At 43.4% G+C, this 14,410-nt stretch overlaps 1 protein-coding gene across 4 annotated transcripts in view; it reads right to left on the bottom strand.

The window, feature by feature from the left end:
• The window catches only part of SPATA20 (spermatogenesis associated 20), a 65,071-nt gene that overhangs the window by 28,747 nt on the left and 21,914 nt on the right, over positions 1-14,410 (bottom strand). For 3 of the 4 annotated variants that reach the window (XM_089537135.1, XM_089537149.1, XM_089537153.1), the window contains 5 exons: positions 14,031-14,135; positions 9,179-9,253; positions 5,940-6,152; positions 2,229-2,421; positions 984-1,152 (listed from right to left, as the gene is read on the bottom strand). In XM_089537135.1, the coding sequence (XP_089393261.1) occupies positions 984-1,152; positions 2,229-2,421; positions 5,940-6,152; positions 9,179-9,253; positions 14,031-14,135 (755 nt within the window). The remainder of the gene's footprint in view (positions 1-983; positions 1,153-2,228; positions 2,422-5,939; positions 6,153-9,178; positions 9,254-14,030; positions 14,136-14,410) is intronic. The other variant, XM_089537142.1, reaches the window with a different exon arrangement.

The raw sequence follows: 14,410 nt of genomic DNA, 5'->3' as shown, positions 1-14,410 counted from the left end.
AAAAGCCACATGAAAAACAGAAAATGGGTCTTAGGGGTGATTCAGATGGTAAAAATAATTAAGGTAGAATCTGGGTTGAATCTTTTTTGTTTACATGCATTTAGGATGAATCCGATTAAGTTTGGGGGACTGCCAAAAAAGCCCATTTAACCCAGGATTATCAGTGTCAGGTTTTCTTTCAAGTTTTTCTAAAAGATTCAGATTCTCGACTCTGTGAATAACCAATGCAAATAGACCCAGGATAAACTGAGATAAAACCCTGCATGGCTTGAATGTGCTTTGAATACATTCACATCATTGACACCATCTTTATTTGATTGCTGACACGTGTGAGCAACCAAACTTGCAGAGATGCACATCATTCCATAGTATGAACAACGAATCCAGAATGTGTGAGATCATGTGCTAAAAACAACAGCATGTGAATGACGCCTCAGAAAAGTAAAACAGTATGTTGCACAGAGAACTGAGGTACTGCCACAAGATGTTTTGTCTGGTTAATATTTGAATCGGCCCACAAAACATTAAAGCAAAGGTAGAGATGTCTCAGCCCTCCAGAGGTTCTGGACCAAAGCTCTCACAATTCTTGACCACTAGCTATATTACAATTAAGAGTTGTAGACCAAAGGTGCTGAAGAGCCAAAGATTCTCCAACCTAGCTTAAAAGCTTTTCCCCTCTTGGAAAAACTCCAACATTCCCAACTCTCCTCTGACAGGACCATGGAAACACAGTCACAGTGCCACTGGCTTATGCCAGGCCTTCCAAGATGGATGAGCTCAGACAGGGCTGGTTTCAGGCAGAGCAGGATCTTTCCCGCCATCTGTTACTTGAATGTTTTAGATGGACATGCTAGAGACAGAGTCTGGGGTCTTCTGAATGTGCAGCAGGTGCTCTACCACAGAGCCATGCTCCCTTTCTCCTCAAGACCCAGCCATCTTTTCTTCCGCTTACATGGGCTGGCCTAGGATTGCTGGCCACATACCTCTTGTCCACTGAGTTCCCTTGGCCCCGGTAGCAGCTTCTGAGCAACTTTCCATTGCTGACATTAAACATGTGGTTCCGCAAGAAATCAGCTGCACACCCAGCCCGGTCAATGTACTCTTCCTTGCCCAAGATGGCTCCACTCTGAGCAAAGCCAGAGATCATCAGCCCTAAAAGAGAAGGAGAAAAACAAAGCACCATAAAGGGCTCAGCTGGAATTTGCAGCCTCAGAATATTCTGTGAGAAGCTTGCCTCTCCTGATGTTCAGCAAAAGCAACAGACAGGCCAAGGGCACTCAGAGATCCTAACTGTCTCGTTGGCCTAAGCCACTTCCTCATTAAAAAGTGAAAAGCTTTCAAAATTTACCTGTGGTAGATCAAACACAGAAGACTTATTTGTGAAGCAGTAACTTACCACTGGGTGTACAATAATTGCACCTACTGTTAATCTACCACCCTGAAAATCCTAATCAGAAATTTGGGAGACAGAAGAGGGAGCAAGCACTTCACTTGCAGCAGGGGACACAGGCCAATGCTATGTACATTCCTGAGAAGTTAACACTGGGCAAAACATTTTGCCTTTAGCCAAAGACAAACAGTCAAAATGTCTTCATAGTTTTTAACTCTATTTTCTCCCGCTGTATTTTATAGATAAGCACTCTCTTGCAGGTCAAACAGAAGAAAGAAACCCCATGAATTATGAAAGCTCTCACTACTTATATTTTCAAGACCAATGTGTATGTTTGTCTACTACTTTCCATTATTTGTTTAGGCATCTTCATTCATAAGAGAGAGGACTGTGCCCTCTATACCTTTATATAAAGTGGAAAACCACAGCAAAGCAAGGGCTACATGGGTGAAGGAAGAGCTGTTCAAAACATCTGTGAACAGAACAGCAGAAAGGTGTTGCTGCCCCCTGCTGACTAGATAACAGAAAGCAATTTTAAAAGTGCTTGTCTGGTGTGTTTTGCTCTAATGCTGCAATCAGGAGAGACAAAAAAACATACCAGGGGGCAGGGAAATGCAGAGAAATAATTTTGATCACATCAGAATGTATTCCTCCAACATCAGAGAAGTAGATTTGATAGCAGGTTGATAGACCTACACAGCCTGATATAACATGTCTGTTCCCTACATCATGGCAGAACAACTAAGGCAAGACATTGTGCCACTTCCATGTGCCTGCCCAATGCACAGATCAATTCATATCACTGAGCTCAGTGACAGAACCAACAAGAGGGGCTCACCATTCCAGGAGGCCAGCATCTTGGTGTCCAGATGAGGCTGTGGCCGCTGGACCCGCACTTTATACAGCTGCTCCCTGCTTTCAACTAGCATTGTCTTCAGCTGTTCCAGCTCAAGTCCAAACCGGGCAGCTGTAAGTTCCAGGGAATACTGAACAATCAGGACATTTTTTCCTTTTAGCTCATTATGAGGGTCCTGAAACCAAAAGCCAACATCAGATAACAATCATCATCTAAGCCAGACTTGTGCCATCATCCTTCTAAGGACCCAAATACATACATACACATATACATGTATATACACACACATTGAGATTGCTTTTAATTAACTGGTATTCAGCCAAGCAGTAAAATAATCCCTAAAATAGGATATTATAAAATATTTGTCTTCCCTGCTATAAACATTTTGATGAGTGACAGAAGAAAGGAAACTACTAGGCCAGCCTTTCTCAAATAGTGGGGTGGGCCCCCCAGGGGGGGCGCGAGGCTCCGTAAAGGGGGGCGCAAGGCTCTGTTATGCAGAGGTGTACTTATAACAATTTTATAGACAAATGATACTATTTACAGTCGCGCAGGGGCGCGAAATGTTTTCTTCTTCCTGGGGGGGGGCATGACAGAAAATAATTGAGAAGCACTGTACTAGGCACAGAGACAAAGGGAATAAAGAGAGAAGTGGCTCCACTGTTGAAGGTGAGAGTTAAAAGCTTGGCTCTGCACTTGAGGTTGGAGGGTACTGCTCTTACTCACTCCACACAATACTGTCATGATCTTATAGGAAGAAAGCAATTCCTCTGGGCCCTGTAAATAGTGACTCTGGGGCCCAACAGACCGCCCCAAAGAGGTGGTCTGTATCCACTCCTTTTTACACCAGATTGGGGCTGTGGCAACCTCATGCTGCGGTCTCAATCCAGCCTTTCAAGGGTGCAAAAAGGAGCCACAAAAAGTGGCTCCTTTTTGTGCCCTTAAAAGGATGCCATAGCCACGTTGCCACGGCTATACAGCACTCCTTCGGTGTTGTATTGTATGGACACAGCGCTGGAGGAGCATCATGATGCCGTGCACCATATGGAGCGGCGCACGGCATCATGGCGCCCTGGGGCAGAGTTGGGACGTGCGTCATCTGATGAGCAGTCAGCACCATTTGACAACAAGCCATTCCTTCCACCAGCTAGAGAACAGCACTGGTTAAACCTTCCTGGTTTCATGGAGGGCTGAACCTCCAAGATGCCCTCCGTTTCCAGGACATATCCTCCATTTCCCCCTGTACAGGATTTCCAAAACGTCCTCCCTCTTGCTCTCCCACCAGCTGTTCCCTGCTGCTGCAGGAGGAGGAGGAGACCAGCTGCACGAGGGAAAGAGGAGTGTGTGTATATATGTATGTCCCTTTAAGAACGCTGTCTCCCTCTCCTTGGCACAGCAAGGTACCCTGGGAAATCTGAGAACAGGGAGAATGCAGGACATCATTTTCAGACGGCTGCTATTACGTGAAGAGAGCAAATTCATGAATGAACTGGACATGAAAACACATGATTATTTGCAGAATGATTATTCCCTCATTCACCTCACTTTCTGTCTGGATTCTGACCAGTTTGTGCACAGCATCATCTGAAAAGCAATTATGAAATTGTTCCTAATGCTCTGGATGACCTTGCATTGTGACCAGTTTAACCTTCCAATTTTCCCCGTGTGAAAAAGCCCCAAGGCTCATAACTTGAAAAAAAGGGTACAAACCTAGGCACACACACTTTTTTTTCTCTCTCTCTCTCTCTCCCTTGCCTCACTGTTTGTTAGCTTTGGCTACTGAGGGATAACACACACACATACAGAGGAGCGCGCACACAGGACTCAAGTGGGGAGCTGTTTAAAGATCCCTGGCTACAAAGGTGGGCATTTCTTTTAGGAACTTTATAAGCAGTATTACCATATTGTCCCATATATAAGTTGATCCATGATTTTGGGAGTCCAGTTTGGGGCATAAATTTCTCAACTTACAGTTGTGTATATGTGGTAGCAACAATTGGCATGAAGGCACATTCTTGTGTATGTAAGGCATGAAACAGATGGTCACATAGTTGACATATATGCCACCCTCTGGGACAAATGAAGATATCGGTGAAATAATAGAACAAGGAGGAAAGTTAAAGGCAATGAAGTTAGGCAGGACTAAAAGAGAACTGGAAAAGAGCAAGCAAAAGAATCAAAATGCAGATTGTAGATAGTCAGCCCTTGGTATCCGCAGGGGATCTATTCTGACCCCCCTCCCATGGGTACCAAAATCCACAGATGCTCGAGTTCTGTTATCCCCAATGGTACGTGGCCACATCGCCATTAGGGACAATGGGACTTCAATGGCAGGGCATGCATGTGGCCGTGTTGCCATTGAGGACAGCCCTCATTGTTCCCAGTGGCTTTGTTAGAGACAACGGGACTAATTGTCCATAATGGCAGCACAGCCATGTACACATGCCGCCAATGGGGACAGCGAGGGCTGTGCCTAATGGCGACATAGCCATGTGAACCACTGGGGACAATGTGGACTTGCCATTCATGGATGGTTGAATCCACGGTTGGCAAGTCAACGGATACTGAGGGCCGACTGTACAGCGAGACCACTAACCAGGCCCTGTTCAGAAGCCTCTTCCTAAATTTTGTCTAGGAGTTACTGAGAGTCTGGGGCCAGAGGTGCTCTAGGTAGCTTGCATTCCAAGACAGGACAGGATGAATGAAATGCAAGTCCTGATAAATATGTGTGATTATCTGTTATAGTGATTAATGAATCATGTCTTCATATGAAATTATGTTATGTTATATAGGATCCAACTACTAATATAATCAAATGTTTAAAACAGAGGTACATGTATAAGAGACAAAGAATTACTTGAAATGGCCATGTAATGTTGTATTTTTCTCTGTTATCCCACATAATTAAACAAGCTACTGCATCACACTATATCTTCTGGTTGTTGCTAAAAGTGAGCAGATTATGGCTATGGAGACAGCTGGTAGGGAACTTTGAATTCTAGGGGTCAAATTAGACAATACGTTTAACACTTTTTAGAAAAGGGGTTCACCCAAATGGTGAAAGACATCTCTTTATCACAGCATGTGATTTTCCTGATCTATATCTATTGGATTTTGGTCACTGGAAGGTAAATATGTAATTTATATGTCTAATTGTTGAGGCAATATTTCTGAGGAAATCCCATTCTGGGAGGCACACAAGTGTGTGTGTGTGTGTGTGTGAGAGAGAGAGAGAGAGAGAGAGAGAGATTAGGGATGAGTAGAAGCGAGTTTCTCCAGGAGAGGGCCTGGCTTGTCATGTGCTTCATCAAGAGTTGAGTAAACACTTGGAAGCACTTGTTCCTCAGCAGCATGCTGTACTTCCTTTAATGCTGGTGCCCAGATGTTGTCGGGTTGTTGTTGTTTTTTACTTCTGTAGAGCTCATGAGGATCAAGCTGGTCCACATCCCTTTCCCATTTGCACTCAGAACTTAGGGCTATACTTTCTCTGATTGGTTATCTTTCTCAAGACTATTCAGCTTGCAGTCAGACAGAATGCTCATTCTCCCAAGAGAACTACTCTGACATGGATCACGGCAATCCTCTTCCAACCACAAATGTCACTGAACAACACCTATGACAGCATTGGTAAAAAGAATTGGGAATTATTGCCCCATCTCTGCCACCCTGACTGCATCTTCCCATCAACAGCACCTTCATTGGATTCACATTGCCATCTTCTTTAACCCCATAGTGGTGCATGAGGACATCTGCCACAGTTTTTTTCTCAGGATTCCCTTCAATGAGGTCTGGCAAGTGCCGCCGGATCTCCTCAGCTGTCCACACACAGAATGCCCCCTCTTGCTTCTCCTCTGACTGGGCAGTGGGGTAGGAATCTGCATCCTCTGCACTGTAGAACCCCCCAGACTGAAAACAAAGGCAGCACTATTACTATATACCCCTTATGAAGTGCACCAGTCCATCCCCCCAACATAAACAGAAAATTGACAAAACAGGGAGGAAGTCTAATCATGGCCATGATCATGAGCCTTGGAATCTGGCTTGACAATTCACATTCCAAAGTATTTGTTTTGGTGGGATGAGTTTGTCCTGGACAGCCAAAGCCTTTGAGGTTTCCAAGGAAAGTTTGGAGAGGCTGGCTAAGAACCATGTTTATTAAAATATATAGCAGCCAAAACAGCACTGAGAGAAACTTCCAGTAAATGAAAAGGGTTCTGCATTTAATGATTCTCACAGGCCACCAAACCACCCAAAGAGAATCACAGCCCTGTGGGGAGGCAAACTGCTTCTAGCCCATTATTTTTTGAATGACAAATTTTAATGTTATTATTGTTGTGTGCAACTTTAAGGCTAACCTATCACCAGGTTTTCTTGGCAAGATTTATTCAGAGGAGCTTTGCTTTTGCCTTCATTTGAGGCTGAGAGAATGTGATTTTGTCCAAGGGTTACATGGCCGATAGGGAATCCTGGCCTCCAGAGTTGTAGTCTGGTACTCAGACCACTACAGACCGAGAGGTGATCTCTTATGTGACTTCTGCAAGATTTGTCAGTGCCAAATACAAGTGGCAAACAAACATACTAATTACCAAAATCAGGAATTGGGAATCTTTGGCTCCTGAAAGTTTTCATCTCCCATAATTCCTTACAATTGACCACGGTGGCAGGGGCTCCTGGGAGCTGAAGTCCAAAACATCTGCAGATATGAAAGTTTTCCATCCCTGTACTAAAGAAGGATCAGATATATGTGGGACTGTGCTTCAGTGGCTAATGAACTTTGCATGAGCCCAATAAGAAATTGGGTAAATTTTCAATTAACTGGAGGATTATATATTTTTGTTATGCCCATCCTTTATACACAAGCACACATATATGCATTTATGTTCAAATGGTCCCTTACATTTTCAAATGTTACCATTTCACTCAAGGTTTCATAAGTTACAACTAGAGGTATAAAACTGTTTTCCCCCCTCACTGCACATGATGGCGAGAGGATTTTGAGGATTTTTTCAAGGAATATTTATATTTGTGATGCAATATTTGTGCTAATTTCAGAAATGATTTTTGCACAAATCATGACTGATTCTGTTTTGTTGCAGAAACTTTTTAAAAGAGCAATCACTGGATAGGTTCTTTGTGTTATTTTCAGCAATAATCCTACCTCTCCATGCCTACTGTATGTGTGTGTCCTTTGCTTACTTTTAACAGAAGTTTCCTGCACAGATTACAGAAAAACTGACAGAAAAAGCATGTCATTTCACTCTTGCCCAGAATTCAAAAACACTTACTGTGATTGCTGAGGTGGCTCATCATGTTGAGATACCTTCTCCTGTCAAGGCCAAAAAAGTGGCAAATCTCCTTCATATTCCTATTTAGAATATGCTTACTTCTGTCCCTCTCCCCTTAGAGATGGGTAGGCCTGGGGGTGGGGACAGGATCAGAAAAAAATCAAGTTTTGGGCTGTCATCCCCCCATAGGATTTTTGGTCTGGCAAAATAGGAGAAAAATGTATTATGGAATGTTTTCCTTTCTAAAATAAATAAATAAAAATAAAATAAAATAAAATAAAAGGTTTAAAACAAGAAGTTCATAAATATACTTCCCCAAAATCATTTCCAAAAACTATGTCAGTGGAAGACTATGTACTGTATCAGATTATTACAATTCCTGGACTTTACTTCCTTTTCTGAGTTCTTTCTATACAAATGAGCATACTATGTCTTCTTGACATGATGAAGAATTAGCACTGATCATAGAATTTTCTCTCTTTTGTTAATTTTGATGCTTTCTTTTGTTTTTATCATGGGGAGGGGCTGTTTCTCAAACTAGAAAACTCAAAGAAGTTCCTTATAATTCAGGTTTTTCTTACCTTACAGCTCCATTTGTTAAAAGATTTTTTTAAAAAGTTCCATTTGTAATTTTGTTCTGAACAAATGGTACTTTCAATATAACTATATAACATTATACCAAATCAAGTTACATATAATACATTTTATGTTATTAAAGAAACAAAATGAGTTTCAGTCTGTAAAAAGATGTTAATACTGTATTTTTCAATTCTTCAAAAAAACAACAACCCTGCTGTCATTTTTTTCCAGCAAAACTAGAAAGGAAACAGTTTTTTTTTCTCCTTACCTTCAAAATGTCCAGGAATTAGACATCTCTAGTCTCCACACCTTCCACCAAATTTCTGAAGAACCCTAAAACATTCATGTATTTCAAAGCTAATCCAAGCTCCTCTCTCTAGAACAGGACTGTACACCTTGTGACCTATACCAAGCTGAATGTGTCTGAGAGGATAGAAAAGAAGCTCTGTAGTTGAAGGCTTTCATGGCCAGCATCCATACTTTTTTTGTGGGTTTTTTGGGCTATGTGGCCATGTTCTAGAAGAGTTTCTTCCTGACCTTTCACCAGCATCTGTGGCTGGCCTCTTCAGAGAATTTCTATGTCAGCCACAGATGCTAGCAAAACGTCAGGAAGAAACTCTTCTAGAACATGGCCACATAGCCTGGAAAACCCACAAAAAACTAAAGCTCTGTAGTTGTTTGTTTGTTTTGTTTTGATGAAAGCAAATAATAGAACTTATATTACTTCCAGTTCAATAGCCAGTGTGGCATAGTGGTTTGAGTGGTGGACTGTGATTCTGGAAACCAAGTTCAATTCCTGCACAGCCTTGGAAATCACATGCTCTCAGTCTCAGGGGAAGGCAATGGAAAACTTTCTCTGAACAAATCTTGCCCACAAAAAATCTGATGACAGGTTTGCCTTAGAATCACCGTAAGTTGGAAACAACTGGAAAGCACACAACAACAACTTTCAGTCCATGAAGGTGAGAACTGAGAGCACAATTAAAAACGGAGATGAACACTGGTGGCAACCCAAAGACCAGCCAGCTTCTGAAGGCTGTGAGGTAAAACTCTGAGGTGGTAGCTTACCTTGTCACTCAGGTCCCTGGAAACATACTGCAGAATATCAGCCACAGTGTCTGCAAAGAATTCATCGCCAGAAATCTGTTTAAGATACAAGGAAGATGTTATTCCTGGGAGAATGAAATGGGGGGGGGGGGGGGGCAGAGTGGAGTTGGCTAAAACAATGTAATGTGGGAGGGGATTGATGCTTTAATGCCACAGGGAAGCAAGAAGAGACCTAATATCCAGATTAGGACCGTACCACTCTTGGAACTGATAGAAAAAAGACTTTGATTTGCCACTGAAAATCCACCTGCAAGCTCAAAGGCCTTTCAGAGGAGAGATGTCTAATGGTGGGAGAGGTTCACACCCAGGTCATTCAGCCCCAGGGCATTTGAGGAGCTGTAACCTAGCAGTGTTGCCAATTTCCGGGGAATTCCCCGGTTTCCAGGTAATAAAAAGCTTTTCCGGGAAATTTCCAGGTATAAAAAAATTATGGAGAATTTCCAGGGAATTAAACCTTCCCGTTGGGTAATTAAAAGCCTTTCCATTGAAGGGGAATTATTTCACTTCCCACCCACCCCCCAAAATGGCCAAAAATGCCTTTCCCGCCCAAACAATGGCTGACCCAGAAGTCCCCGCCCCCCCAAAAAATAGCTGACCTGGAAGCCCCACCCCTTTTGCCTTCCCATAGTGCTTTGCGGCCCCTTGAACCAGATGTCCCGCCCCCTGACCCGGATGTCCCAGGGAATTTGGGGGAGTTTCTGGGGTTTTAAGGGGGATTTCCTTCGAGGGTGATTGGCAACACTGTTGCCTAGTGAAGAAATGACAGGAACTGGGAGGATATATGCCCTTTTCTTGGTTCTCTCAAGACACTTATGGTGCAAGCATTTCCCCACTCTATAATCTCAAATGAAATCAGTGTAGCTGAGAACTCCATGGGGTGGTAAACAATCCGTCTGTAAACATCCTGCCCACAAAGATCACACTCATGTCCTCCCACACAAAACTGTGCATACCTCAAAAAAGTTTTGCAACAACCAAATCTAACATCATCCACAGAGAACCCTAGCTTAAATTTATTTTCAAAAAACTTGTGATCTTAATGTGAGACCTCCTTTGCTACGAGCAGGAGACAGGATGTAAAATGGGGGCACCAGAGGTCATCTCAGCCTATGGGGAGGCCAATAATCCAAACAAAAAGGCAGCACAGAGGCTGTTTTAGTGGCTTGCTTGGCTAATTCTCTAAAGCTGTGTCCACACTGCAGAAATAATCCAGTTTGACACCATTTGCCCTGCCATGGCTCAATGTTATGGAAACCTGGGAACTGTTGTTTGTAGTGACAACAAGAGCTCTCTGGCTAACTGTCTCACAAAACTACAATTCCCAGCATTACATAGCATTGAGCCATGATAGTTAAAGTGGTGTCGAAATGGATTATTTCTTCAGGGAAGGGCCCAAACAGACAGGCCAAAATAAAGCTGCTTTGGGTCACTTTGGAGGTATTCTGTTTAAATGACACACGCATCTTAAGAGGCCAAAAGTGGCCTCTGACTGCATAAGTTATGCTCCAGTCCTTAGGACTGGAGTGTGGTTATGGCGTGACTTTCAGCCTCTTAGGATGCATACATCATTTAAACAGCATACCTCCAAAGTGATCCGAAGCAGCTTTATTTTGGCCTGTCTGGCGGGATACAGACGGGCAGGGGAAGATGTCTTGGAGGTGTATTCTGCTGAATACGGAGCCTCCAGACCACCCGCCCCGGGGGCGTGCTTCAGGTGTTGGGGCTTCCACATGGGGGGCAGTGAAGACGCCTCACCTGGGTCCGTTTCAGACCCGGAGTTTCCAAACCGCCGCCTCGGAGGACGCTGCAAAGAGAGAGGCAGCTTCCTCACGGGCGGCCCAAACCACGGCTTTTTTTTCCCCTTTGCCGGCTGGTGGATGCGCAGCTGCGCAGCTGCAGCGCTAAGCAGCGGCGGCAGAAAGCCTATGGGCACATTTAAAGTGCCCAAGCCCCTTTAAAACTTTTCCCCCCGCTCTGCCCAAGAACAATGGTGGTCTCCTGCCAGCTGGTGATCAGCTGGTGTTGGCATCCTTGTCCGCTTGCACTTTGCCAGTGTCACCAGCATCATAGATGCCTCCTCTCCTTTGGTCCCCGCGCTCCTGCTGAATCTGCAATGCGCAGCCACAGCTGTCTCCGCTGCCACCGCTGTCCCCCTGCCATCCCCCATCACCTCCCTTGTACATATGTAAATATTTACAGTTTTAGCGTTTTTTATTGTTAGGTGAAATTGGCACAGGAATGTGTGTAGGGGTTCACTTTAAAGTCCAAACTTTCCAAGCAGCACATGCGTACATGTTGCTCTAGGGTTAGGGTTAGGGTTAGGGTTAGGGTTACGAGTCTTAAAATGCGCTGCAGCTGTGCCGCAGCTTCCACACCTGCATGGCAGCTGACGCTGCAATTAAAGCCTGACTGCAAACTGCGCATGTTCCAGGACCCCGACTCATTATGCGGCGCAGCAGACACGGAGCTTTTCAATGGGCAACTTAAAGTAGCGGCGTAGCAATTCTGACGTACCGGTGCAGCAGCTTACAGACGGAGCTGCGCAGCTGCGCATCAAACGGAAAAGAAGCGGAGAAAAGCAGCACCTTTTTAATGCCACTTCTTCCCGCTTGGGGCGTGCGGGAGGCGTGTTCATGGCGGCATTCAGGTAAGGCCCGTCTGAAGGCTCTACCTTCATGATGTCATGAATACACCCCTTTTTGCCCGTCTGTATCCCGCCTCTGTTTGGGCCCTACAGATACAGCCTAAATTCTTGTGGATTCTACAACTCTAAATCCTTTTCAAATTGCATTTGAAGAGCCTAGTAATGAGGAGTTAAAAACAGGATGGAGCAGGAAAATGAACTGTCATAAAGGTTCTTCTCTCCAGCCACATATACATTAACAGTGACTCTTGTTGTGCATCTACAATACTGTTATAAGTGTCAGTACTGGGATTAATTTATCAGATATATATGCAGCCTATTTGCCTCAAATGAGACCTCCAGTCAGCTTAGAACTGTTGATTTTGGGTTCCCTTTTGGTGAAAATACAAAGCAGGCCCTTTTTCTGTCCTCCCAGCTCCCACCCACCCTCACTCCACTTCTGAAGTATTTGAAGGTCTATCTTTTGTGCAACAGCAAGACGGAAGCTGAATCCACTTACACAGTTGAGAAACTTTGTGTGAAAAGCAATCTAAGGAAAGGCAGATTGTGTAATCCACTGCCACCTGACACTTCCCAGGAGAGGCTGCTCTGGCTGAAGTCCCAAGAGAATTTGTACTACCTCAGAGCATGGCTACTGTGGAGAAACGGTGCAGCTGTCTTTGCTCCAGTAAAGCATTTCTTGTTTCACTCCTCCCTCAACAATCCTGTATAAATACTGGCTATTCTACTATGTACAAAGCAACAGGCCTCCACATTGTTCTGTTTTCATTATACTCAAGAAGTGCCACATTACTGCTGAGAATAATTACAGTAAGACAGGGTGGGACACTATACACAGTATACTATCTCTCTGTGTTGCCACAAACAGAATGAGTGAAACAAGCAAATAATATAACCTTTTCATTTCCTCTACTTTGCTCTCTATAGAGTCACTGAATGCAGGAACTGAGTTCAAGAGGCTAAGTATCTGTTTATAATAATACCTCCTTACCTAACCTTCCTGCTTTCACATAATAATTTGCACCTATTTTTGTGTCATCTCAATGACATGTGGAAAATGTGAGATTAAAGTGGGTTCAAGTACTATCCTGTTTGACTGGCAATTATAGCTCAATTCATAGACAGAACTGGATTCTAGCTAAGAATCCAGATATTGGCAAATATACAGCAACAAGAATAATTAATTTCTTGGACTACAACTTGCAGACTCAAAGTCAATGGAGAGAATTCTGAAAAGTATATATATTAAAAAGTAACTTTTCCAAACCCTAGAAATACAGTACTATACCTATACAACACCTAAAAGTTTTTCCAGATGTAACAGTACAGAGACTCCTTGAGAAATTAAATGTTCTCTGGCTAAGAAAGAAGCTGTTAGCTTCACACAGGACAGGGACAATTAGATCTCAAGAGAAGTTCCTTTTCTGTTGCTAATGGGAGTTGAAATTTTATTACCCATCTTTTATTGCTCTCTTTGCCCTGACATGGTCAATAATGGCAGTGGCCTCTGACTGCACTGAAATCTCTCAATACCATCTTAACTGACAACATTACAGACAGAATGTAGACAGTGACTACATTCTGACATGATTACCATTTTTCTCCTGTATGATTTTTAACATCTTTGTCTGCTGAAGAAGAAGATAGTAAAGCTTTGAAAGCTTGCATAATGTATTTTATGTTTTGGAGGTGGCCCAAAAAAGGTATCACTGCTTGTGGATTTTGTAGTACTTCTACAAAGATTCTTCAGCCTTGTCGTGTTCTTTCTGCGCTCGCATGAAGAATGTTTTACAAGCACATTCATGAAAGTCCCCAATACTATGGCCTCTATCCTTGCCTAATTGACTTAGGCAATAAGAGAAATTAAAGGGATTCAGGGAGTTCACAGGGGGAGAGGATTATTTTGTTCTTCAGTTAACTGTAGCATTTCCTTTCTCCAGCAGAGCTGACAATAGCAGTATGAATGTCCAGAAAAAAGAGAAATACACGAGATTCCACAACAGAGGGGAAATTCACCATTTGCCACCTTTCTCCCCCATGTAACCCAGCATAAGATTCTGTTTCCTGTCCACTCTTGCCTGAAAAGAACATTGTTCATTCCCCAGTTTTATTGGCCCTAGTATGGAGGCTCTATGACATTGCTTAGAGAAATCTTGCTGGGCAATATACCTGAAATGCCTTGGCATAAGCTGCTGCCAGTTGTCCTTGATCATACAGCATTTTTTCAAAGTGAGGGACATGCCAACGCTGGTCAGTGGAGTAGCGATGGAAACCCTGAAGAAGAGGAAGGTGGGGATCATTTTTGCCCAGTTTGGAACTGTGGTTAAATCTCCCACACCTCGTTTTCAGCTGAAATTTTTATTTGTGCTAAACCAGAATTATCTTGACTTAATTCAAAAGTATAGACAAACCAAGTTACCCTAACACAGAGGTTCCAAAACAGCCAGTAGATGCCAGTGAACAGGGAGGCTGCAATGATTAAAAAGCTACCCATGCAAGTCTGTAACAAAACATAGCTTACAGTGGTGCTATATGCATGTCAGGACAAT

The sequence above is a fragment of the Sceloporus occidentalis genome, unplaced genomic scaffold (genome assembly GCF_023333645.1).
Source record: "Sceloporus occidentalis isolate IW3139 unplaced genomic scaffold, rSceOcc1.0.p SCAF_1, whole genome shotgun sequence".
In the NCBI taxonomy this organism is placed as follows: Eukaryota; Metazoa; Chordata; class Lepidosauria; order Squamata; family Phrynosomatidae; genus Sceloporus; species Sceloporus occidentalis.
The sequence above is the reverse complement of the archived record's forward strand: the minus strand, read 5'-3'. Positions and strand labels throughout refer to the sequence as shown.